Source organism: Siphateles boraxobius, unplaced genomic scaffold, assembly GCF_051911475.1.
Source record: "Siphateles boraxobius isolate OS27281-9 unplaced genomic scaffold, OSU_SipBor_1 77, whole genome shotgun sequence".
NCBI classification, from domain to species: domain Eukaryota; kingdom Metazoa; phylum Chordata; class Actinopteri; order Cypriniformes; family Leuciscidae; genus Siphateles; species Siphateles boraxobius.
This window is the reverse complement of record NW_027509205.1, coordinates 22,508,037-22,535,222: the sequence shown is the minus strand read 5'-3', so window position 1 is coordinate 22,535,222 and position 27,186 is coordinate 22,508,037. Positions and strand designations below refer to the sequence as shown.

At 42.6% G+C, this 27,186-nt stretch overlaps 1 protein-coding gene and 2 long non-coding RNA genes across 9 annotated transcripts in view; 1 reads left to right on the top strand and 2 right to left on the bottom strand.

The window, feature by feature from the left end:
- Positions 1 to 2,641, bottom strand: part of LOC143725563 (uncharacterized) — an 84,882-nt gene extending 82,241 nt beyond the window's left edge. Inside the window, exons 1-3 of one of the 2 annotated variants that reach the window (XR_013198253.1) lie at positions 2,255 to 2,641; positions 763 to 835; positions 321 to 627 (exon numbers count right to left, since the gene is read on the bottom strand). This is a non-coding gene — a long non-coding RNA (uncharacterized LOC143725563). Of the gene's footprint in view, positions 1 to 320; positions 628 to 762; positions 836 to 1,738; positions 2,086 to 2,254 lie in introns of those variants that run through there. The other variant, XR_013198254.1, reaches the window with a different exon arrangement.
- LOC143725560 (uncharacterized) overlaps positions 1 to 27,186 on the bottom strand; it is a 358,276-nt gene that overhangs the window by 116,893 nt on the left and 214,197 nt on the right. The window lies entirely within an intron of this gene.
- Positions 784 to 27,186, top strand: part of LOC143725518 (E3 ubiquitin-protein ligase TRIM39-like) — a 34,097-nt gene continuing 7,694 nt past the window's right edge. The window contains exons 1-8 of one of the 6 annotated variants that reach the window (XM_077217987.1): positions 784 to 823; positions 14,538 to 15,094; positions 15,304 to 15,399; positions 21,359 to 21,592; positions 22,697 to 22,841; positions 23,682 to 23,803; positions 26,075 to 26,134; positions 26,255 to 26,387. In XM_077217987.1, coding sequence (XP_077074102.1) covers positions 799 to 823; positions 14,538 to 15,094; positions 15,304 to 15,399; positions 21,359 to 21,592; positions 22,697 to 22,841; positions 23,682 to 23,803; positions 26,075 to 26,134; positions 26,255 to 26,387 — 1,372 coding nt within the window. In that variant the 5' untranslated portion in view covers positions 784 to 798. Of the gene's footprint in view, positions 824 to 3,111; positions 3,269 to 4,231; positions 4,597 to 14,537; positions 15,095 to 15,303; positions 15,400 to 21,358; positions 21,593 to 22,696; positions 22,842 to 23,681; positions 23,804 to 26,074; positions 26,135 to 26,254; positions 26,394 to 27,186 lie in introns of those variants that run through there. The other 5 variants (XM_077217993.1, XM_077217991.1, XM_077217989.1 and 2 more) reach the window with 5 other exon arrangements.

Here is a 27,186-nt window from a genome sequence, read left to right as displayed (position 1 = left end):
TCGTTTTACTGTCTGAGCGCGCATTAATTGAGCACCACAAATCAAATTTCTTTGGGAAGTTATTTGTTGTTAAATGTCTGCGCTTCATAAAGCAGAGTCAGTTCCCTTGCAGAACTGCTGTAGATTGAAATAATTATCGCAAATAAAAAGTGCACATTTTAAAAGGAGACTGAGATCTTTTGAAGCTAGTATAAAAATAAATAGTTTTAGGCTTTTTTACATTTTTGTCTTTGACTCAAGTGAAACCATCTTTCTTGTTACACGTTCTGAAATTACAAATGTAAAATATTATGAAAAGGTAATAAAAGGAAGACACATACCTGATGGAATAAAATAATCATCATCATCATCATCATGATCATCGCTGTGTTCTTCCTCAGCTGTGGTTTCTCTCCTCATCTTCATCATCTTCAGTGGCGTCTGCAGCATCTGCTGTTCTCCAGCGTTACAGTCTGAACACAGAGACTCTGTGCAGGTTTGATCGGTGGATCCATGACTGTCACACACACTCTCCTGAGTGTCAGTAAAGTGAGTGTGTCTCTGGATCTGTGTGTGTTCAGAGAGTTGATCTCTGACGCTCCACTGAATCCTGTCCATCAGTCACACACACTCAAACCTCTTCAGCTCCTGAGGAACACAGAATCACAGCGACTTTCAATTTATATAACAACTGTTCCTCTGAAGGACACTATTTTAAAGAACAATAAACTGTTGACAGACTGGATGTAATTTTTTTAGATATGTCATAATAGCAGTACAGACCATGGAGTCGTTCTCAGTCACTGATGTCTGACAGGAATGCTGGAAGCTTCTCGTTGTTCTGGTAATACTGACACTAAATCACGTTTAGGATACATAAACATTGCACTCAGAATCTGCAGTCACGTTTCAAGATATTTGAAATGTGAAGAATCGAATCAATTTGATTAGTTCATTAGTCAGCAGAAAGAAAAGAAAAATTGGGGAAAGACAAACACGAACCTTTTCAGGTAATTTAGGTATTTAAAGGTGCCCTAGAATGTTTTTTTTAATTATTTTATAATGTTTCCTGGGTTACCCTTATAATGTTAGTATGTTTTTTAGATAAAAAATAATCATAATTTAGAAATAAATGGCATTTTTCCTAGCCTGCTTTTAGCCTCTGATTTGAACACTCTGTTTGAAGGGGCGTGTCTGCTGTGGGATTCAGTGTAACCGCGGCCACTGCTGTGATTGGCTGACATGCTTGCATATGAAATAGCTACGCATTACATGTGAAACTCTCTCCCGAATACTTTTACTACTGCTACGTTTTTACTATAACAGCTATCGAGATTAACGAATCGTGAGATGTTTTTAAAGTATTTAGATCTATTCCCATCACATAAAATGTTGCCGTGATGAGCATTGAGCAGATGACAGTGTGTTGATCGCGAGAATGAAGATCTTATCATTACAAAGCAGTTTCTGCACTCTCTAATGCTTTCACCAATGCAAACACAATGATGTAAATACAGTAAGAGCTTTGTTGTGCAGTAACGTGCGCCATTGATTTCATAACGAGTTTGGCAAGTGTCCAGATAAACTTGCGCTGTGTGGAAAGATTGTTCTTTGATCGCTTTCTGTATATAATTTGTTCACAATTTAAATACGATTATTTTCATCCTACTAAAAGAAACGATGTGAAGCTGATATTTTAGTCACTGGCTTGACTTACTGATGCATAAACAGTATTGAACGATTTTGAGAGAAAGATTACCTGTCTGAACTTGAACAATTACACATCAGAAAGTGTTGCTTGGTAGCTCGATCCGAGGCCAGCTCTGTATTGGCCCAAGTTGAGGAAACAGTCGGTGAAATGTTTGGAAATTTCCAGAGAAAATAAAATTAACCCATTGTTTCTTCAGAGGCTCAGACGAAGGAACTAAAAAATACTTTTGTGTTCATGTGTACATCCACACTGAGCAACTGCCATGCTTCGGCTGCGCAGTTCCGCCTGGCATTGAGGGCTGGCATTATGCAAATATTTGGAGGCGTACATATTAATGATCCCGACTATTGCGTCACAGTCGGTATTGTGTGGAGAACCGACCGTTTTTCAGGGGTGTTTTTCATAAACGTGAATTAAATGAGAACGCGAAAACAGTCCAGTTTGAGATTCACTCTATGTCATGTCCATGCACTGAACTCTTGTTATTTGACTATACCAAGGTAAATTCAATTTTGAATTATAGGTCACCTTTAAGGATGAAGTGAATCTTTATCCTGTACAAACCTCTCGACCCCTTTAGTTTCTCTCTCCATCAACTTTACCAGTGACGCCTTCTCTTTCTTCATCTGACTGATTTCTGTGATGAAACTATCAATATCCAGCATGGACAGAAATATATTATCTCCATTTAACAGGTTTACATTTTAAACAAGCTATTCTCAAACGTCAACTGGTTTCTTCTGAATAAGTGGATCTGTGTGAACTCCTTTCAAAGGTGAGCTGCTGCTGCTTCGTTTCATTTACAGTGTATTAAACTACTAAACAGTGCATTAGCGCCACCTATTGGCAGTATATGGACCAGAAAACACCTTTCATCTCTTGAGGTATCAGGGCTCTCAGTCATCGTTTCAGCTCCTCCGGTATCCACACTGAGCCACACAAACTTTACAGAGCAAAAGAACTGGACACTATACTGTAAGCATATTTGAAATATATTTATAGATTTTTTTTATCCTGCCGTGAGCTTTCTTTAGTGGTAAAATCAGATTTCCCTCAGACCGACTGCCAAAGTATCAGTTAAATTTAAATGGCTGAGATTCGCGCTTCATGATCGTGACGTGTGTGTGCACTCCTACAGTGGCCAGACACATTTTTTTTTTAGTTTTTTCCACGCGTTCATCCTTTATTTTTAGCTACCCGAAAGCCTTTAAATGTTTTATTGTTTTACCGATCCACGAGATCAAGGCAAATTGCACTGAATCATATGTTTAGTGTGTTGCCTTTTCAAACAAACTTCAATTGTATAAACTGTGATAACTTGATATTTGCCACTGCTCTCATCAAAAATTAAAGAACTAAACAAAACTACACATATATTTCTTACACTGTTCACTCACTCAGCATGGATGGATTAGAAACAGTTTCATATTTATGATTATGGGCGGAGCTATATGACATCACTGCATGTGTGTAAAGACTTCAGGGAAAGTGAAACTGAACAGATGAACTGGAAGCTTCTTCAAAACAACATTGCAGAAACCCTGGAAATTAACCATCAAACCTGATATTCACTCACAGGTAAGCAATGGAAATGTAAGTTCTCTAGTTTAATAGCATGATGCAGTAGGCTATAAGAACGTTTGTAAAATTAAAGTCTGTGTTTATGTCACATTCAGAAACAGGAAGTATTTGAACTGCAGACAGAATAAACAAGTTAAGAGAAAATCATAACTCCATAAAACAGAAATGACCCTTGGTGTTTAAAGATGTTTATTTATTAAGTGATTTGTTTTAAAAAAAGTTCCACTCATTTTCAGTGTGGTCTTTTATAAAAGATCTTATGATGGTATTAAATTGTTGTTGTACAAGCCTGTTACATTTGCTGTACTGTGGCTACTAGTTTCTGTTTAGTTTCTGTTAAGTTTCCTCAGGTTTTTACTATCACTCAATACAGTGCTCATCTGCAGTGTCACACAGCCCATCTAAAACGAAACCAGCAGTCTCAGACCAGAAGTTAGGGGTCAGTGTGGTTAGGGTTAGTGTTGGAGGCGAGTTAGACATTTTTTGACTTTGATATAAACAGTGGTACATAATTTGTTGTTGTAAGTTATAATAGTATTTAACATGCAACATCCATAGCCTAACTTACTCAGTATAATTATCAAAATTGCTCGATTCAGCAATGTAAAAGATTCATTCTTTTGAATGTCGGCTACGAGTGAACGCTGGTGCAACTTGCTGCCGCTGCTCGCCTGTAACCTCTTATCTTTTAACTGTCCAGACTTTACAGACTCACTTTATGGTTCTATGACCCAATCGGACAGTGTAATTGCTTTCATTTGGAACACTTTTACGAACTACCGGCACTACCTTTTGTCTGAGTCTTCACAGTTAGCTCACCTGTTCTGTTCTGGTTTGAGTTCATCTGGCGTTTTCACTGGCCATCGACACTGCTTAAATCTTCATCTACAATGTGGGCCGGTAGAACATACATCTTGTTTGTCTGTGCCTGGCTCTTTCTACTTCCTCTTCACCTGCTAGTGATGGGTTTGCTCCAGTATTCGGCCATTAACCTGCTCCGGCTGCGCTGTCACCTGCCTGGACCTGCGACCAGGCTTTCCACCTTCATCCAGACATCGCCTTCCAGCCTCGTCCGAGATACATCCACCGAGGGTCCCGCTGGAATTTCCACCACAACAGCTCAACAGTAATAAAGTCCATCTGGTCCAGCTCTCGTCGCCCTCAACGCTCCACCAACCGGGCTGTCGACCACAGTGTGTTAGCCCGCCTAGCTCGGTCGGCTAGCACCACCACCAGCTGTGACAACACCACACTCAACTTCGCTCTGCTCAACATCTGCTCACTGACAGACAAGGGACATCTCATCCAGGACCTCATCTCCGATCGTAAGCTAGACTTTCTCTGTTTAACCGAGACATGGCAACAGCCCAATGACTTTTCTCAGCTCAATGAATCCACTCCTAGTGGGTTTGTTTACATCTGTCAAGCCCGTGGCTCCGGCCGGGGAGGAGGTCTCTGTGGAAAGTCTCGCCGATATCCGTGCCTGTCTCTAGCTCGTTTGAATCTACTGTCTGCAAGTTGTCTGGTCCCACCCCAACCATCATTGGTCTACCGCCCCCCTAAACCGAATAGTGAATTTTTAAATGATTTTGCTGCTTTTCTCACTCACTTATCGTCTCTCTCACCAAAAATAATACTGCTAGGTGATTTTTATATTCTCATGGACAATATCAATCTGCCTCTTACTAAAAACTTCACCTTCTGCTTAGAGACATACTCTGGACTTAATCTGCTACTCTGGTGTCACCACTTCTAACCTTAGAGCTGTTGAACTCCCCATAACTGACCATTTTCTCCTCTCATTTACTGTGAAACTCACTCTCTCCATCTCTAAAATACCACGCCTTATTTCATTTTGGAATATAAAAAATATAAATCCTGCCACTCTCACTTCAAGTATCCACTCCTTCTGCCTCCCTGACACTCACAATCTATCCACCCTCGATGATCTGGTCTCTCACTACAACACTGGACTCCATAATATTCTTAATTCCCTTGCTCTGTTAAAAAACAGATCTGTTTCTTTTTCCATCTCCACCCCTTGGTTCACCCCCGATCTTCGTCTCATGAAAGCCAAAGGTCGGCAACTTGAACGTCTTTATAGAAAAACTAGTCTCACTATTCACAAAGAAATGTACAATAACCACATCTTACTTTATAAGGACTCCATGGCTAGCACTAAAACCCTCTACTACTCCAGTATAATCATTGCCAATAAAGGAAACACTGTTTTCCCTACTTAACAATATAACCCAACCCCAGGACTTTCTCCCCCCTCACTTGTAACAACCTCCTTCTGCAACTCCATTATGTCGTTTTTAGGGGTGCTCCGATCAGGATTTTTGGGGGCGATCACCGATCCCCGATTACTGGAAGCTGTATCTACCGATACCGATCACCGATTACAGGGTCTATTTGAAGCCTTCTATTTATCATGTAGCATTATTTATTAAACTATATTTAACAATAATGTACATTAAGTATTACAATTAAGAGAAGACAACAGACACCTGTGTATTTATTTGCAAGCAACATGTCCAGCATATTAACTTAGCAGCCTGTGCTTGGTTATTGGGAACAGCTTAGTGTCATCGCCCCTCCTCTGCTTTGCAGGGGTGGTTTCTCCTGCAGGCACAGGAGGGTCGTTAGTGATTGGAGCCACCTGGGCTCAGGGTATTTAAACTGCCTCACTAACCACTCTGTCTCTCTCTCTGCTCCTCCAGGTATGATCCTGCTTTGTTTGTTCCTTTGTAGTTTTACTTAGTTTCCACTCAGTCATGTTCACACACACAGATTCACGCATCCCTGCACTTTACATACACCCTACATTGACATTTTCACACCTCATTCCCTTTTCTTTGGTTAAAGTTAATAGTTTTTGGTTTACAATAAAGAACCTTTTGAATTGGCCTATACCTGTTGTTTGTGTCCCCTCATTTTTGCCACAGGCTATGAGCCGGCCTGTGACAAGTGGGGGCTCGTCCTTAAGTTAAAGTTAATTGTACTTTAGTCTTACTTTAGTATTCTAGTTTACTCTAACATTGTTATAGTTGAGTTAAAGTTTTGTTTAGTTTGTCTTTGTCTTACCATTGATATGTTTGTTTATTTATAGTTTGGCTTATTTGACTATTGTTTTGTGGTTAACTTGGGTTGGTAGTTTTTCCAATGTTTTGTTTGAGGGGATACTTTGGTTGGGCCAATATTTTTTGGAGAGAGCGTTGAGAGCCATGTGTTCCATTTTTGTTCAGTTAGCTTTGTAGCTAAATTTGTTTAGCAGTTCACTCTGTGCTTTTTCTGGGTTATTGTTCAGGTGGGAGTCCTCTCCTGTTGAGGCTTATCAGCGAGTGTCAATAGGAGGCTCGTGGTGTTTTTGTTTTAGGTGGCAGTGAACGTGGGTAGAGCTTCCCTTTCCCTTTTTCCCTACATCGGCTCGGGAGCACGTCCGATGATATGGGGGGGGGGGGGCCGCCAGTTTCTGGTTGTCTTTTCCACTCCACTGGTTTTGTGTGCATAAAACCCCACCACATGTGACTGCACGAAGACCAGGGGCCAGTTAGTTAGTAGTTTTTGGAGGATAGTGGGGTGTGGCTCCTGTCCTTAAACCCAGACTGGCAGCAGGTGAGTTGTGTAACATATTTTTGGGGCATTTGTAATGGTTGTATTGGTTGAGGAAAATGTCTTCCACTTTGAGAAGTTTCGTTCAGGTTCCTTCAGAGTTAGCCTTAGAGTTGTGTACTAAGGAGCAGTTAATTGAAATAGCGGAACATTATCAGATTGAGATTGTTGATAAAAAACTTAAAGAGACTGTGAAAGCTGTATTAAAGCAAGGTCTTAGGGAAGTAGGTGTTCTTTGTGGTCAGTCAGGAAGTAGTGAGGGTGCAAGTTTTCAGTCTAGCCCTTCATTAACTTTTGAGCAGCAGAGGGAGCTGTTGCAAATGCAGTTAGAGAGAGCGCAATTGCAAAATGCTAATAGACCAGAAGAAAGACCACCACAGTTTGATGTTTCACAGAATCTTCGATTGTTGCCTAAATTTGATGAGTCAGATCCAGACACATACTTTACTTTATTTGAGCGTATTGCGGGAGCTAGAGCTTGGCCAGATTTGGATAGGACTATGTTGTTGCAATGTGTACTTACAGGTAAAGCACGTGAGGCTTTTTCAGCACTAAGTGTAGCTGACTGTAAAGTTTATGATAAAGTTAAGTCAGCAGTTCTGAAGGTCTACGAGCTTGTGCCGGAGGCATATCGTCAACGCTTCCGTTACAGGAAAAAGCTAGATTCACAAACCTATTCTGAGTTTGTTCGTGATTTGACTTCTGCATTTAATCGTTGGTGTACAGCTTCTGAAGTTAGCACTTTTGAGGGTTTGTCTAACTTGATTGTGTTAGAACAGTTCAAAAATTCTGTGTCTGACCAGGTTGCTAAATACATTAATTAACGTAAAGTTAAGTCTCCAATTGATGCAGCAGTCCTTGCAGATGAGTACAGGCTAACACATAAAAGCCATTTTGAGTCAAATAGTGACATGCACCATAAAAATAATTTTCCTCTTAGGAATAGTAGGTCACCTTTTTTTGGTGCTTCTTTCCAAAGGCCTCAGCAGAAGTTTGGTTCTGGGGGACCTAAAGCAACAGTTAATGCTAATACCTGTCGCTACTGTTTAGTTGAAGGACATTGGAAGAAAGATTGTCCTCTTCTGAAATCAAAGTCAGGTCAAGGTAAACCTGCTGTGATGGCAGCTCCTGTTACAGCCTCTCACCACCAAGGTGAGTTTTTTCAGCCACTAGTTAAGTTTGGTTCTCCGTCTTCCCACTGTGATTTTTCAGCCTTTATTTCGGATGGTGTAGTGTCCCTGGTAGATGGCAACCAACATTTTCCAGTTAAGATCTTGAGAGATACTGGAGCTTTAGATTCTTTTATACTGGAATCTGTTCTGCCATTCTCTAAGGAGTCTGATACTGGCAGTTGTGTAATGGTACGTGGCATGGGTTTAGTTCCATTCTCTTCTCCTTTACATGAAGTTACCCTAAAATGTGGTCTGGTAGAGGGTGATGTAGCTGTTGGGGTTAGACCCCAGTTGCCAGTAGAGGGAGTTCACATGATTTTGGGGAATGACTTGGCAGGTAGTAAGGTGTGGGCAGATGGCAACCTAAACATCTTTAAGAAGCAACCTGCAGCAAGTGTATCTCCAGATTGCAGCAGTGTGTCTCCTGAGGTATTTCCAGTTTGTGCTATTACCCGCTCTGTCTCTCGGAAGGAAGTTGAGAGTAAGCCAGAAAGTCTTGAGTTGCCAGTTAAACTCCAGACAGAACAGTTGACTAGTTCTAGAGATTCATTGATGGCTGAGCAAAAGGCCGATACTACTTTGGCCGATCTCTTTGATAAAGTCGTTCCTGATTCAGTGGTAAGAAATAGTGCTCAGTGTTATTTTCTTCTTGATGGGGTGTTGGTCAGGAAATGGGTTCCACACTGTGATCGGGGTCTAGGAGAACCAGTTTTTCAAATGGTTGTACCTACTACTTTGCGAAATAAAGTGTTGCAAACTTCACATGGTGATGTGGCAGGTCATATGGGTGTTCGTAAAACTTATGATCGCATACTGTTATTTTTTCTGGCCACGTTTAAAGAGGGATGTAGCTCAGTTCATTAAAACCTGTCATACGTGTCAGCGTACAAGCAAGCCAAACCAGGTGGTAAAGCCAGCACCTTTATATCCAATACCAGCCGTGGGGAAACCTTTTGAGCATCTGATTATCGATTGTGTTGGGCCTTTACCACGGTCCAAGTCAGGTCATAGCTACTTATTAACGGTTATGTGTCAAGCAACTAGATATCCGGCAGCTTTTTCCTTGCGTACCATAACCTCAAAATCAGTAGTTAAAGCATTAACTCAATTTATTTCAATATTTGGGATTCCAAAAATCATCCAGTCAGATCAGGGGTCTAACTTTACCTCCCACTTATTTGCTCAGGTTCTCAAGCACCTTAAAGTTAAACATAACAAGTCTACTGCGTTCCATGCCCAGAGCCAGGGAGCTTTGGAACGTTTTCATCAAACTTTTAAATCCTTGCTTCGTGCTTACTGTACAGAACTGGCTGCAGATTGGGAGGAGGGGTTACCTTGGCTGCTACTAGCTGCTCGTGAAGTAGTGCAGGTCATAAGGTACGTGGGCCTTTAGCAGTGCTGCAAGATGGTTGTTTGCCTGAGGAACCACCTCGAAACCTTATTGACTATGTGAACCGTTTTAGGCTGAAGTTGTATAGGGCTGGTGAACTGGCGAAAGAAAAGCTAGAATGTTCTCAAAAGAAAATGAAACTGATATGACAGACAGGCTGAGCTGCGTGAGTTTAGTCCCGGTGATCGTGTACTCGCTCTTTTTCCTCTTGTAAGTTCACCTTTTCAGGCAAAATACTGTGGTCCTTTTACGGTTTTGCGCAAAGTGTCAGATTTGAACTATCTTATTGAAACCCCTGGTCATAGGAAGTCTTCTAAATTGTGCCATGTGAACTTGTTAAAATGTTATCATTCCCGTGATCTAAGCAAAGTTGAAGGCACTCCAGCAGTGAGGTCAGCGTTGACTGCTGCTCCAGTCACTGCATCTTGTGGCTTTAATTTTGTGGAGGGGGAAGAAGAGGAGGAAGTTATGGTTGCAGAGGAGGTTTTACAGGGTCGGCTGAAAAACTCCCAGACTTTGGAAAACCTTGGGGTTTTGGTAGATCATATAGACTCTGAGAAACGTGATGAATTAGTAGCTCTTATTAGAAACTACCCTGTTTTGTTTTCTGACACCCCATCGCAAACCCACTTAATTGAGCATGACATAGACATCGGAGATGCTAAGCCTATCAAACAGAGATTTTATCGTGTATCTGAGGAGAAGAGACTGCAATTGGAAACAAAGGTGCAGTATATGTTGGACAATGGTATTGCTGAGCCATGTTGTTCAAATTGGGCTTCACCCTGCCTTCTGGTTAAGAAGTCTGATTCCACTTTCAGACCCTGCACTGATTATAGAAAACTAAACAATGTTACTAAAGCAGACCTTTACCCTCTTCCTAGGATGGAGGACTGTATTGATCAAGTTGGGTCAGCAAAGTATGTTAGCAAATTTGATCTCTTAAAGGGATATTGGCAAGTACCCCTCACCAAAAGAGCACGTGACATTGCTGCCTTTATAACGCCATCTGGTTTGTTCTCTTATACAGTGATGCCTTTCGGCTTGCGGAATGCTCCAGCCACCTTCCAGAGACTGATGAATCGGGTGGTCTCAGGTCTGGAAGGGTGTGCCGTGTATTTGGACGACGTGGTCGTCTACTCAGACTCCTGGGAGGAGCATGTCCGGAGAGTGCAAGTCCTGTTTGAAAGACTGGTGTCGGCCAGGTTGACTATCAATTTGGCAAAGTGTGAGTTTGCCAAAGCTACAGTCACATACCTAGGCAAGGTTGTTGGTCAGGGTTTTGTTTGTCCCGTGGAAGCCAAGGTTCAGGCTGTGAAGCAGTTCCCACAGCCCTCTACAAAGTAAGAACTGATGCGCTTCCTGGGAATGGCGGGGTACTACCGTTCGTTCTGTAAAAACGTTTTGGTAGTAGTGTCCCCACTGACCAATCTGTTGAATGACAAGGCTGAATTTATCTGGTCCACCAAATGTCAAGAGGCATTTGATGCAGTTAAGGCTCTTTTGTGTTTGGTACCCGTGTTGGCAGCACCAAATTTTGGAAAACCTTTCAAATTGCAGGTAGACGCCAGTCAAATTGGTGCTGGGGCTGTGCTTCTCCAGGAAAATGATGATAATGTTGAGTGTCCAGTCAGTTTCTTCTCCCGGAAATTTAATAAGTATCAGCAAAATTATTCTGTAATTGAAAAGGAGGCTTTAGGACTCATTTGGGCTCTACAGCACTTCGAAGTCTATGTTGGTTCCGGTTTGACCCCTTTAACTGTGTTCACTGACCACAACCCACTAATTTTTCTGAAGTCCCTGCAAAATCCCAACCAGCGCCTGATGCGTTGGGCTTTGTTCTTGCAATCATTCAACCTTGATATTAGACACATTAGTGGTAAGGATAATATCATTGCTGATGCCCTGTCCCGTGCTCCTTTAACCTAGTTTGTATCTTTTCTCTGCTGACCGCTGCTAGCTGTCGGCGCCTCTTTTCTCTTAAATTGCTTCCCAGGTACCAGGGTTGCAGAGTTGGAGGGGCGGACAGTCAGTCAGGGGATGCGGGGTGACTGCTAGGAGCCGGGAATGGTATATATATTTGTTCTTGGGGCACTTTGTATTGATTTAAATATGTTGGGCCAAATTTTGGGTTGAGGGTGGGACCCTCATTTTAAGGAGGGGGGTGTCATGGCCCCTCCTCTGTTGTTTGTGCCCCCTCATTTTGCCACAGGCTATGAGCCGGCCTGTGACACTTAGGGCTTGACAAATACAACTTTCCTGTAGAATATAAAATAAAAAAAGATAAAATACAGAACATCTGAGTCTTTAAATTTAGCTTTAGACTACATTAAACTAAAAACTGGAACAAAAAAGGCTATAGCCAAAATAATGTTTTGAGTCAGTCAGCCATCAGTTTTTCTAATACACTTAAAGGACCACAGGTAGTAAAGTGCACAGCAACAAAAAATATTGGAATGGAATGCTCAGTCAGATTTTGTGGGCATTTAGAGAGGAAGAGAGAAGGAGAGTGAGGTAGAGAAAGAGAGAGTGGGGATAGAGATTATTATATTCATTTTTCTCCCAAAGCTTACTACTTAAGCATCTATATATATATATATATTTTTTTTTTGCAAGAACCCCTTCCTATATCCAATTTACCATTAATTTCCAAAATCCTTGAAAAAACAGTTGCTTCTCAACTACATTTTCATCTATCCTGCAATAACCTGTATGAACAGTTCCAGTCCGGTTTCCGTCCACTTCATAGCACTGAAACAGCACTTATCAAAATCACCAACGACCTCCTCATGGCAGCTGATTCTGGACTCCTTACCATCCTCATCCTCCTCGACTTGAGTGCAGCCTTTGATACCTTCTGTCACACCGTCCTCCTCAACAGATTATCTTCCATCGGCATCACTCACACTCTGTTAGACTGGTTCACATCTTATTTCTCTGGCCGCACTCAGTTCATTCAATTTAAGTCGTTTAAATCCAGTTCCTCTGCCGTCACTTCCGGTGTGCCCCAGGGCTCAGTCCTGGGGCCCCTACTTTTCATCATTTATCTCCTTCCCCTGGACAATATCTTCCGCAAATTTAACATTCAATTCCACTGTTATGCTGATGACACCCAGCTCAACCTCTCGACCAAACCCTTGTCCACTCTCCCGCCCACCTCTCTTACTGACTGTATCTCGGAAAGAAAAACCTGGTTTACCCAAAATTTCCTCAAATTAAACAGTAATAAAACTGAGGTTCTCCTCATTGGCACTAAATCCACTTTATCCAAAACCAACAGATTTTCTCACTATTGATAACTCCTCCGTTTCACCCTCCCCTAGGTTAGGAGTCTGGTGTCATCCTTGACAGCACATTATCTTTTCAGCCCCGCATCAATAACATTACCTGGTCTGCCTACTTCCATGTACGAAACATTAATCGCTTCCGCCCCTCCCTTACCCCCCACAGTGCCGCCGTCCTTGTCCACAGTCTTGTCACTTCCCGTTTGGACTACTGCAACTCTCTCCTTTTCGGCCTCCCTCACAAATCTCTTCATAAACTTCAACTGGTCCAGAATTCAGCTGCCCGCATCATAACTCGAACTAGTGCTGGGCCGTTTGACCAAAAATGTATATCACGTTTTTTTTTCAAAATTATGCCGTTTTCTTTTTTTTCCATGCATAATCAGGTGTTCAAAGCATTTTCTACTGGTTGAGAGAGGAATTACTGCATTAAATTGACTTAGGATGGTCTATTTTACTGTCGTTAGTGAATATTGTAGAATAGAATAGTGCCCAGAATAACATAAAATTGTTATTTCTTAATGTTCTAATAACGTTCTTATAACCAGGAAATAACGTTAATACAACGTTTATATAACGGGAGAATTGAACGTTCTAATGATGTTTGAATGATGTTCTTATAACCAAGCAAGAACGTTAATACAACGTTTATATAACGGGAGAATTGAACGTTCTTAAAAAGTTTTGAATAAAGTTCTTATAACCAAGAAATAACGTTAACACAACGTCTAAAAAAACTGACGTTTTGAATGTTCCTACAACATTCAGAAATAACATTTTTATAACTTAATGGGAACGTTATGAAAACGTTCTTATAACCTAAAATTGTTAGCTGGGGAAGAGGAGAGATTCGCGATTGCACTGAAGACGTTTTAAGTGCAGGATTCTCTGAGCGAGCCCAGAGAAAATAGACCTATTCTAACAAGAGCAGCGTGTATCTGAGAGCGCGGCACATTATATTACGCGTGCGAGCAGAGAGATTCGCGCTTGCGCATTATATTAATGTATTTTCGCGCTACAATAATGCGCTCTCGACATGTGACAGGAAAATAACGCCATAGTTCTGCAGCATCCATCTTCCCTGTAACGTAACACCAGAGCACTGCTGTTTACCCTCGCCTCGCAGTCGCTGCTTAGAAGTGCAACATTGTAAAGGGTCCGTCTGAAACAGTGTCGCGCGGCGCAATGTTCGGTCCGAACGTTGTGTAATTAAATACATCGGTATGGCGGTATATTAAAAATTGATATCATAACAAAAATATACACCGGTTTTCGGTATGATCCGGTATACCGCCCAGCACTAACTCGAACCCCCTCAATTCACCACATCACTCCAGTTCTCCAACAGCTTCACTGGCTCCCGGTCCAGTTCCGTATCCAATTCCAAAGTCCTTCTGTTAACATTTAAGGCCATCCACAACCTCGCCCCCCCATATTTGTCTGATCTCCTCCAGGGTCGGTCCAACACCTACCCACTCCCTTAGATCATCTTCCTCTATACACCTGTCTGTCCCCCCCGCCCGTCTCACCACCGTCTCTGGAACTCGTTAGCCCCCCAACTCAGAAACATCAATTCGTTATCCCATTTAAAATTGCAACTCAAAAAACATCTGTTTAAAACTGCATATTTCACTTGATGTCAACTGCTCTGCCTCTTTCTGTTTTTTTTTTAAAATGTTATTCTATTTATTTCTGGTGCTTTTAAATGTCTTATGTATCCCTGTACGGTGTCCTTGAGTGCCGAGAAAGGCGCCTTCAAATAAAAATGTATTATTAAGATATATTAACATTACTTATCTTTTCAGCCATGGCATCTTCCAGTGGTCCATCTCTAAATGAGGAGCTCCAGTGCTCCATCTGTCTGGAAGTGTTCACTGATCCAGTCACCACTCCATGTGGACACAACTTCTGCAGAACCTGCTTGATCAAGTGCTGGACGAACACACAGACCTGCTTCTGTCCACTCTGTAACGAAAAATTCAGCAAAAGACCTGATCTCAAGATTAATACAACACTCAGAGAGGTTGTACAACACTTTAAGGAGAAGCTCAATCCAGGAGAATCTGAGGTGTTCTGTGACTTCTGTGATGAAAGAAAGCAGAAAGCTGTGACGACCTGCCTGATGTGTCAAAGCTCTTACTGTGAGACTCATCTGGAGCCTCATCACAGAGTCCCACGTCTAAAGAAACACACACTGATCAACGCTGTGGAAAATCTGGAGGATTATATATGCCAGAAACACGAGAGACCTCTGGAGCTTTTCTGTAGAGATGATCAGACGTGTGTTTGTCTGTCCTGCACTGAAGGAGAACACAGGACTCACAACACTGTTCCTATAGAGGAGGAGAGTCGAGAGAAGAAGGTAAGAGTTACAAACAAAGCACTTTAAACACGCTGTGAAATGCAGATGTCTTTCCTGTGTTTTGACATGTTGAAGAACCTGTCCCTTTTTTTTTCTTAATTTTGAATTCAAATGGTCTTTAAACGGTTTAAAAAGAGAAATTCAAATAAGACTGTAAGAAGATGGAAAGCTATATTCAGTGATACATGTCTGTTTTTCTCTGTATGTAGAATCAGCTGGTTCAGACACAGATAGACGTTCATCAGATGATCCAGGACAGAATGAAGAAGATTCAAGAGATCCAGCACTCAGTAGAGCTGAGAAAGGTTTGTGCTTCGATCAACTCGAGTTCATATCCTGACTCATGGTCTTTTCCGATCCCCCTCTCCCATTTCACTTTCTGTTCACACTCTAACTATCCTGGCAAAAAAAAAAAAACTGTTAAAAAAAATGGTATGCATCACAATATTTAAATTTAATTAATAAAAGCATTGAATTAAATTGTGAGTTATACAATCATCTAGTAACCCTCATGTGTAATGCTTAGAAGACGATGATTCAATAACATATGATTTAATTTGATACTCTAAATAAACAGCCAATATGTGAGACAGTGTGCTGTGCACAAATAATAACCGACAAATGAACAGAACCAAGGAAGGAACTGAAATATACAGAGATGATTAACTAAAAGACAAACAGCTGTAATGATTAGTGTTAATGTCCAACTGATGAGTGGCGGAAAATGAGAACAAGGAACACGTGACGAATGAAAGCAAACTGAGAATCCATGAAAACAGACACTAACAGAATTTAACGGTGACATGTTGCTCCAAACACATATGATTTTTTCCTATAGAGCACAAATCGTCCCGGGTTACGTATGTAACCCTAGTTCCCCGAAGGGACGGACGCTGCGTGAAATCGCAGTGGGAACGCCCTCAGCGTGACGCGTCTGAAGCATGAATGAAATCAGTCAATGGAGAGAATGAGCGTACGGCGAGTGACGTCATCGACCAGGAAGCTATAAATATCCGCTGAGTACACAACACGCCAGCTTAAAAGTTACTGAAGCAGCGACCCAAGGGGATGCCGAGAGTATGGCAGGACACGCAGCGTCCGTCCCTTCGGGGAACTAGGGTTACATACGTAACCCGGGACGTTCCCCTTCAGGGACTACCGCTGCGTGAAATCGCAGTGGGAACGCAATACCCACATCCCCATACGACCAAATCCCCGTCGTGTGTCATTAGGAGACACAAACCGACGAGAGAACCTGAGCCCCGGGAGTGGAGCTAAGATCGAGGGAATAAAATCTAACGAAAGTGTGCGGTGAGGACCAGCCTGCCGCATCACAAACGTCCTGAAGAGAAGCTCCTGACAGAAGAGCTGTAGAAGCAGCCATACTCCGGGTGGAATGAGCCCTTACAGCCAAAGTGAATGCTGATGGGCCGAACCATAAGCAAGTGGGATGGCCTCGACCACCCACTTGCTCATCCTTTTTCTAGATGCAGGACACCCTTTCTTAGGTGACCCAAACAGACGAACATTTGTTCCGATCTCCTCCACAGGGCAGCTCTGTGGACGTAAGCATCAAAACCCAAACTGGGCACAGCAAATTAATTTTCTCCTGGTCTGACGTCAGAAAAGGCGGAGGACAGAAAACCTGCAGAACTATAGGTCTAACTGAAACAGTTGGAACCTTAGGAACATAACCTGGTCTCGGAAAGAGAAAGGCCTTAACCAACCAGGAGCAAATTCCAGGCACGAGGGAGCCACCGAAAGTGCTTGAATATCTCCAATTCTTTTTAGAGATGAGATAGCGAGAAGAAGGATAGTCTTTAGAGTAAGAAACTTTTCCGAAACTTCCTCGATGGGCTCGAAAGGAGCAAGGGAGAGACCTTCTAAGATGACGGCCAGATCCCAAGCTGGTACCCTTGTGCGAACTGCAGGCCTCAGCCTCAAGGTGACACGAAGGAAGCGAGACATAAGCGGGTGTTTCCCGAGGGAACCTCCACTTGAAGGGGTGTGGTAAGCAGCTAAGGCCGCCACATACACCTTCAGTGTGGAGTGGGATAACCCTGTGGAGAGACGGTCCTGCAGGAAATCCAGGACTGTACCAACCGGGCAGTTAACTGGGTCCTGCTGGCGCTCTCCACACCAAGAGGTGAAAAGTTTCCACCTCGCGGCATATAACTTCCTCGTGGAGGGAGCTCTGGATCGGAGGATGGTCTCAACGACCTCAGCCGAGAGACCAGAATCTATGAGCTGGGCCCCCTCAGAGGCCAAGCCCACAGCCTCCATAGCTCTAGACGGGGGTGAAAGATCGACCCACTCGCCTGAGAGAGCAGATCTCTCCTGATCGGTATCTCTAGGGGAGAGCCGTTGAGGAGAGACACTAGGTCCGCAAACCATACCCGGGCCGACCAGAACGGGGCTATTAGCAGGAGACTGAGCCCGTCCCGGCGAACCCTCTCCAGAACTCCTGGGAGCAGAGCGATCGGGGGAAAAGCGTACAAGCGTGACCTCGGCCACGGATGTACCATCGCATCCAACCCCAGCGGGGCTGGATGGCTGAGAGAGAACCACAGCGGGCAGTGTGATGTTTCTCGAGAAGCAAATAGGTCTACCTCGGCAAGACCGAAATGTTTCCATAGGAGTTCCACCACCTCGGGGTGAAGACTCCATTCCCCGGGCCTCGGCCCCTGTCTTAACAGGATGTCTGCCCCCTGATTTAAATACCCCGGGAGATAAAAGCTCTCAGAGAAAGAATTTTCCCCTGGGACCATAGAAGGATCTGACGTGCCAGTTTGTAAAGCGGGCGAGAACGCAAACCCCCCTGATGGTTGATATAAGAAACCACCGATGTGTTGTCTGTCTGGACAAGAACATGGTGGCCCCTTAGGTCTGGGAAGAGGTGTTTCAGAGCCTGAAACACCGCCAACATCTCTAGGCAGTTTAAGTGCCACAGACGATGATGGTCCTCCCACAGACCCTGAGCCCACCCGTGAGAGAGGCATCTGTCATTAGCATAACGCGACGACAAGGAGCTCCTAACACAGGGCCTTGGGACAGAAACCAAGGATCTTTCCACATGATCAGGGCGTGATGACACCGTCGCAAACTCACGATCATGCGAAGCGGATTTCCCCTCGGGGAGAATCCCTTGGTCCTGAGCCACCACTGTAACAGTCTCATGTGCAAGAGGCCAAGAAGTATCACGTTGGACGCAGCTGCCATGAGACCTAGCAGTCTCTGGAACTGTTTTACAGTGGATGACTGGCCTAGCTTGACCTGATCTACTGCAGCGAGAATCAAAGCAATACGAGCAGGTGACAATCGTGCCTGCATCGTCGTTGAATCCCACACTACACCTAGAAAAGTGGTTCTCTGTAATGGAGAAAGAACACTCTTTTTGGCGTTGAGCCTCAGCCCCAGTCACTTGATATGAGCAAGAACGACATCTCGGTGCCGAACCGCCTGTTGTTCCGATTGAGCTAGAATCAAGCAATCGTCTATATAGTACAGAAAGCGGATGCCCTGTAACCTCAACGGGGCTATAGCAGCATCCGTACACTTCGTGAATGTTCGGGGTGACAGTGCTAGGCCGAACGGAAGAATCCGATATTGGTACGCTTCGCCCCCGAAAGCGAACCTCAGGAACTTCCTGTGTTGAGGGAGGATAGATACATGGAAGTAAACGTCCTTTAGATCTATCATGACAAACCAGTCCTCGGATCTGATTTGAACATCCCCAGTGACAGACACAGCGCCCTGTAACGTACTGGCAGGGAACAGCTGGTCTGGGCACTCCACAACCCTCCTCGGAGGGGGCGAGCGTCCCTCGGGAAATCGCTCGCCAAGTCTCTCTACGCCCTGTGAAGGCAGGGTTAGTAGAGCAGACCACTGAGGGCATCGGAAAAGACAGGGCACCGTGTTCTTGTGCAGTGAACTCAGGTCTTTCACGATAGGGACCACCCTCAGAACCCTGACGTTCAGCACGTCAGGATTTTTTTTTTTTCGATGAAGTAGTATCCTAACTCCTTGCTGGGTGGGGGACCCATTCCGCCAGGAACTCTACTAAGGGAACCAGCCTCTCGAGGCTGGCCTCCGGATGAACATCCCGAGTGACAGACACAGCGCCCTGTAACATACTGGCAGGAAACAGCTGGTCTGAGCACTCCACAACCCTCCTTGGAGGGGGCGAGCGTCCCTCGGGAAATCGCTCGCCGAGTCTCTCTACGCCCTGTATAGGCAGGGTTAGTAGAACAGACCCCTGAGGGCATCGAGAAAGACAGGGCACCGTGTTTTTGTGCGGTGAACTCAAGTTTTTCCCGATGGGGACCACCCTCAGAGTCCTGACGTTCAGCCCGTCAGGACTTTTTCGACGCGGCCTTTCTGGCGACAATGACTGTCCTCAGATCAGTCCTGCCCCGAGAAGGCCGCGCCGGAGAGCACCCCGCCTCGTCCCTCCAGTTTCTCTGCAGGGGGGCACGAGACGTGACACTCCGCTTCTGCTGTGCTCTTTTTGAAGACGAACTCGACGAAAGACTTTGCTCTGGTTGAACATTCTGCGTGACAGACACAGTGCCCTGTAACGGCGCAACGGCAGGGAACGACTGGTCTGAACACACTAGAACCCTCCTTAGAGGCGGCGAGCGTCCCTCGGGAAAGCACTCGCCAGACCCTTCTACGCCCTGTTTCGGCAGGGTTAGTAGGACGGGCCCCTGAGGGCGCCGGGAGAGACAGGGCACCCTTAAGGGAGGTGAACGCAAGTCTCTCTCGGCGGGGACCCCCCTCAGATTTCCTTTGAGCAGGTCGGCCTGAAAAGCCTGCATAAAAGTCATCGTATGCAAACATGCAGCCGCCTGCCGAGCCACCGAGTAAGCCTTCCCCACCAGCACAGAGGTATATATATTTATTTATTTATTTATTTTTTGGTGGAAGAGCCGGTGCTTTAAGTGAAGACGATGAAGCAGGAGAGAGATAGCTCGCAAGCGTCTCCTCCGCCTACAGTATCGTCACATAACCAGCAGATTTAGCACCAACAATGTTACCATAAGCATTGGACTGATTTGTGTAAATTCTGCTTGAAACCGGTCTAACCCAGGTCTTTGAAAACTCAGCATGAAGATCTGGGAAGAACGGTAAGCACCGGCTAGAAGGTTGAGGTCGTGCAGACAGAAATCTATCATCTAGATTGCTTTTAATTCTAGAAACCTGTCTATCAGCTGGCCACTCGATACTGTTATTTATTTATTTATTTTTTAGCTTTTCAACAGCCCGAGATAATACATCCATCAAACCTTCTTCATTTGCAGTATAATGTGATAAACTAGTTTTCTCTGATAATAAACTTTCGACATCCAGCTCCTCAGAACTGGAAAATCTCAATTCAACATCATCATGTGCCTCCACCCGGGCAGAAGTAACCGCCGCAGCGCGTGCTTCCAGAGCCGGGTGAGAGGCACTAGATCTCGTCGGAGATAGCTGAGATAGGGCGGAGCCCGTCTCAACGTCGCCAGCGAGATCCATCTGCGAGCCCCAAGACAAGCGCCGCCGCTCTGCCTCAACAGAAGCGGGACCCGAGCCTCGGGGAGCTCGCAGCAAATCACTCTCCTCGAAGAGCGATCGCCGCGAGCGCAGAGTTCTCAAGGGAAAACGCTCGCAATGCTGACAATCGACTCCCTCGAGAGCCGACTGGGCATTGCTGCACTCCCAAACAAGCCACACTTAGCTCGTGTGAATCCCCACCCGTGATGTGCCGAGTACAGGGGGGAACACACTTCTTATACTGCTCGCTCATATTGGTTTTTTTATATAAAATATATATAGTGAAAACTCCTGACAAAACAGACAAACACAATCGACAGATTCAGACACACACAGAGCTGCTGAAGTAACTAAAAGCTGGCGTGTTGTGTACTCAGGGGATATTTATAGCTTCCTGGTCGATGACGTCACTCGCCGTACGCTCATTCTCTCCATTGACTGATTTCATTCATGCTTCAGACGCGTCACGCTGAGGGCGTTCCCACTGCGATTTCACGCAGCGGTAGTCCCTGAAGGGGAACTGTTGTATTGAGTTATATTGGAGTTCTTCGACAGCTAGTCCTCAAGAGCAGCATGCAAAACATTATTTTGTGTTACACTGAAAAATCACACATTTTAAGTGACATAAGGTTAATTAAAGATGATATCATTTTCATTTTGGGGTTAACTATCCCTTTAAATAATATGTGAATATGGAATAGATTAACAAACAAAACTGTTCTCGTTCATCAGAGAAACACAGAGGAAGAGAAATCCTCCAGTGTTGAGATCTTCACTGATCTGATCCGCTCCATTGAGAGACGTCAGTCTGATCTGCTGAAGATGATGGAGGAACAGCAGAAAGCAGCAGAGAAACAGGCTGAAGATCTCATTAAAGAGCTGCATCAGGAAATCACTGAGCTGAAGAGGAGAAACACTGAGCTGGAGCAGCTCTCACAGACTGAAGATCATCTCCATCTCATACAGGTCTGTGAACATCTGTCTCAATCAATATGTACAATATTACAGGACAAACACTCTGTTCTTTAAGGTCCACCAAATTGACCCAACGACGGTGTCCAATGGTGTGGCTGAAGGTTTTCTGTGTGTTCTGTCTTTTCAGTGCGCAAAGTGATTTAATTTCAATTACATTTTTATCTGACTCAATTTTATCTCGACCTTGAATTTAGGTTGGAATGCCAATGGATTATTGGTAATTTATATTTATCTAGATATTGTATTCTGTTTAACTCTTTACTTTAGATTGTACTTGTTCATTCGGATTCCAGTGTTGTTCAGAGTCTCACACCGGCCGTTAACGTGAATCTCTACGTCATAAACTCGCCAGTCTGATTATTAGTCAGAGCAGAGGTTATGACTAATAATATTTAATAGGCTGTCCATGCTTGCCATTATTTAAATAGTAATTCCGTTTTTAATTTGCATCAAAGACCCTGGTAATGGGCACTCCCTCCACCGTAAGCAAAGTATTTCTAAACTCTCTAACTTGTAGCTGTTGGTCTATTCACTTGCATTGACAGAACTTTGTATTTTTCATGTAATAATTCTGATTGAACTGAGTGAAAGGAAGAATGGGTGAAGGGAAGGAATAACTTGTGAAGGAAAGACAAGAGTGAAAGAAGCTTTCCCACATATTCACTCTGTGGGGTGTGGAGACGGATGCCTGCATGTGTTTCTTGTGCTTGAGAGTACGTTTACCCAAAGTTTAAGTTTAAATGGAGAAGTTTGTCCTTTGAGTTTTCGCATACAGACGACACCATTATCAAAACGATCCCCATTCACACTGATCCGCGAAAACGACTAAAAGCCCTTTATTCTGCTGCCAGGCCAGTAGATGGCGATGAAACACTATTGACTGAACACGTAATACGCATGTGCATGACATCATCGTCTTCAGAGATTCGCGTTTTTATTGTTTACACGGAGACCGTATTTAAAAACATGTATTTTGAAACCCGTTTTCAAATGTTTGCATTTTTCAGGAACCCAAAACGCCGTTGTAAAACATATTGAATGTACCGCTTTAAAATAATGATAATATTTAACAGTCTTCTCTCTCTCCTGCTATAGATGAGCTCATCCCTGTACAGTCGTCCACACACCAAAAACTGGACTGAGATCAGGATTGACTCTGAAGTGAACTCTCTGAAAAGAGCTCTGACTGAACTGAAGAAAACTCTAGATGAGACTCTAAATGAAAAAATCAGTCAAACTGGTATGTGAATATCAAATACAGTGTATATATTTTTATTAACTTAGAAATTACGTTTTTCAAGGAATATTATGGGTTGTATAAAAAGTTGGTGATCACCACAATTATTTTATCTCAGTCTGCAAAAGATCACACTGTTTGAAAAATATAATCATAACATAACTTAACTTACTTTAGAGACATGCAAGTGATATAATGTAACTATTCATGAACAAACACTAATACAAATCACTGTAAAAAAATTGTTACATGCTATTTTAAAAAAATGATAGTAAAAATATTACACATGATATGTTTGAGTAGTTTTTAAGGCTTGATTTCTTTAATAAAATCTACCTGAATAATAATGTAAAATCTCCTAAATTATTTAATGTATGACACAATGAATTTAATATTTTCTTTGTGAAATGTGCTTTTTTCGTTGACTCTCAGAAGTTTGTGATTTTTAGTGAACGGAAATGATCTGTTTGAATTTGACTTGTATTGTATTTGACAGTGAGTTTCTCCAAACGTTTTTACATCACGGTTTTCTATTCAATTCAAGCCTCAAAACTGCTTAAGTTTCCTTAAAAATGAGGAAAGTGTATCTCTTGGTTTTATTAGTGAAATGTTCTCATGTCACTGATGCTGCCAGTAGAGAGAAACTCACTGTTAACCTGAAATTACTGCTATAAATAATTCATCATTATATAGTCATCTGTGTTCACAGGATTGAAGTTTGTACAGTGTGACTGACACCATTTTCTTTAATACACTTGCAATACATTGTTTATAATCTGTATTATATACTGTATCTGAAAATGTTTGTTCTGAAGTTGATTGATAATGTCTGATCTCTCTCAGTGGATGTGACTCTGGATCCTGATACAGCGAATCCACGTCTCATCCTGTCTGATGATGGAAAACAAGTCAGTCATGGAGACGTTAAGCAGGATGTCCCAGAAAACCCAAAGAGATTTGATGTGGTTTGTGTTCTGGCAAAGCAGGGATTCAGTTCAGGGAGATTTTACTATGAGGTGCAGGTGAAGGGAAAGACTGAGTGGGATTTAGGAGTGATCAGAGAATCCATTAACAGGGAGGAGGAGATCAGGCTGATTCCTAACGCCGGTATCACAATGCACGCGTTAGCAGAGCGCAAGCAGCGCATATTTTTTTCGGCGCCCAGGTTAACAGATTAGAGCACTCACACTGCACTCAGAGGTGGCGCGGCAGCGAGTAGCAGGAGCAGCAGTGCCACGATAGTTTCGGCGCCCTTGCTAACGCCTGCAGTGTGAAACCAGCGTAAGAAGGGATTCTGGACTGTGATTCTGAGGATGAGAATGAATATTTAGCTTGTGATTATCCACCTGTCTCTTTATCTCTGAGAGTGAAACCTGAGAAGGTTGGTGTGTTTGTGGATTATGAGGAGGGTCTGGTCTCTTTTTATGACGTGGAGTCCAGATCTCATATCTACTCTTTCACTGATCAGACTTTCACTGAGAAACTCTATCCATTTTTCAGCCCAGGGTTTAATGATGAAGGTAAAAACTCAAACCCACTGATCATCACTCCTGTCAGATGAAACTAACAAAATAACATAAAATCTCAAAGGATTAACTATGTGTGATGAAGCACCAGACTCAGTGGGATCCATGTGCATTTTTTTATTAGAATCGTCAAACAGGCGGGAATAATCAATAGCAAACCGGGCAATGGAGAAAATGCAGAGACAAACCAGATAACAGGCAGAAGTCGAGGCAGGCGGCAAGAAGCAAGGTCCAATAAACAACCCAAGTCGGGGCGGGCAGAGAACAATCAGAAACAGGATAAACAGTCCAAGGTCAGAGTACAAAGAAAAAACAGGAATAAACGCTCAGAAATGATGGCGAGGGCAGATCAAGACTTCGCAGAGAAGTGATGTGTGGAAGCTTTTATGTGTGTGTGTGAATGAGGTGCAGGTGTTGCTCAATCAGTCCCAGGTGAGAGGCATGATGGGAATTTGAGTTCGGTAAGAAGGACTTAATATTCCGGAGACGGATCTCTCCGGTGGTGCGGAGGAGGCGGTACGGGAGCCTCCTCTGTAACACTATGGATGTGCTGTTTTTAGAATATGTAAATAAAAACAAAAAAATATATTTTCACTGACCACAAATCAAGAAGTTTTAACTTACAACTATTAAGAAAACGAATATGTGATACAAGCGGAAAATAAATGTATATTCAGGCCTATACTATAAACCTCAACTATAATGAAATATTTGTGTGTTATATATACATGTAAATGGCTAATTTGTTACACATCTATATATTTCTTTTGTCTTACATTAATACTTTGCTTGTCAAATCTACTATGAAATTTTACATAATATGCTTTCATATTATATGGTCAAATTCTACAAAATGCAAAATTTACAAACTTTCCAGTGTTTCTACAAAAATTTCTGAAGCCATTTTCTCTCTCTTCTCTCCAGCTGTTAACATTGAATTACTTGTGAAATGTTGAATTACTTGTGAAATGTTGAGGTTCTTGGTTCATGTAAATAAAGACAAGTGTTCAATTCTAGAACTGATAGAGGAGAGCGGGAAACAACCCAACACTTTTTGACTTTCTCAGTTTCTGTAAATCCACTTGGGGTTCAGACAATTTATTTTTTACCACATTAATTTCACACGCCTAGTACAATTATGTGGTTTTGTTTCATTATATTTTTTTCTAGCTTTACCCCGAAAGAATGGAAGTGAAATGTGACAACATGCCACATGACCATATGACAGATTAAAATGTTATCTGATCAAAAAAAAGTTACAAGACAAACTCAAAAATTTTGTCAATAAAATACAATTATTAACTTTTTCAAAAAGTAATGGCTTTTTAAAATAATTAAAAATAAACTTATTTTTGAGTTTGACAACAAATACACCGCAAAACACAGCTACTGTATACAGCATAGTTCAAAATATAATAATTAATAATATCTAAACATTGACTCTCAGTCACAGTAGAAGGTAAAGAGATACAATCAAAACACTTTAAACACACTGTGAAATGAATCCTAAATCAGCTAAAAGTAAATAGTCAATTTTTGAGAATGCAATATGTTACCTTCAAAGCTGACAGACATGGACTAAAAGCCATATGTATAAAAGCAATTTAATTCATGGGGTCTAACATTTATTATTCAAATAAGAATTGTTTTGTCAGAAGATTGAACGCTAAATTCAGTAATAAATGTGTCTGTGTTTTTCTCTGTATGTAGATGATCCAGGACAGAACAAAGAAGATTCCAGAGATCAAACACTCAGTAGAGCAGAGAAAAGTGAGTGGAAAAAATTATTAAAATCATTTGGCTTTTTGCACTTTGGGCCACAACTTATCACAAGCTTTGCGATCGATCTTCGAGAAGTGTTGCTTGAACTGAATCTTCTTCTTTTTGCAGACTCTCGCCTCCAATGATTGTTTCCTTCCTTCGCTTAGACCCGTCCACATTTCAAAGTGGATGATTATTAGTCTGGGTGTCCTGTTGGTATCAGCATTGATGATCTTGATCTTGCCTAAACAATATACCACGAGTGAGTGTAAGTGCATTGGTTTAGGACTGAGTGGTTTGGTACTTGCGGTTAGGTGTGTCTTCTTGAAGTTCGGTCAACGTTCGGTAAGGGTACATTAGTAAATCTGACAGTGATCTTACCTAACTGGTTACCTAACCTAATGGCCCAAAGAAATTTTTTTAATCTCTTTAAAGTCCGGTGTGCACACTTCCTCCAGTACACAGTATTGTGTTACCCAGCCAATGTAAGCAAACACACACAGCCCTCCTGCAATGGATTTAAATGAGCTACGCTCGTCTCTGTCGCTCGTATTGTTGTATACACTGTTAGGCACAGGGTTGCATGATGATCTTTGAGCCGAGTTTCGAGTTTCAAAATGCTCTCCGTCCACACTAGCGTTTTCAAAAAGTTCTCATCCACACTAGGGCTTTACGATTAATCGCAATTCAAGAATATTTGCGATAATGGTATAGATTTTGTTTTACATTTTTTTAGAAAATGTTCTTATTACATTTATCTCACCTAAATGTTTGCTTACTCATTGCATTTTTACAATGGGGTAATTTTGTTGTTAAGAGTTTATACAACACAAGGAAGCTTGATTTCAATCTTTGAATTAAATTGAAAAAGTAGCAAAAATTTATAAAAATAATAAAGATGCAAATAAAGAGAAGTTTTTGGATAGGTCTAACACTAGTATTCAGAAATGTCACACTGTCACAGGCGTTTTATACATAACCGACTGTGTTTATGAGTAGGCCTATACTAACCAATACCGGAATTTTGACACAATTTTGCGTGTTTTTTTCAAAGTGATCGA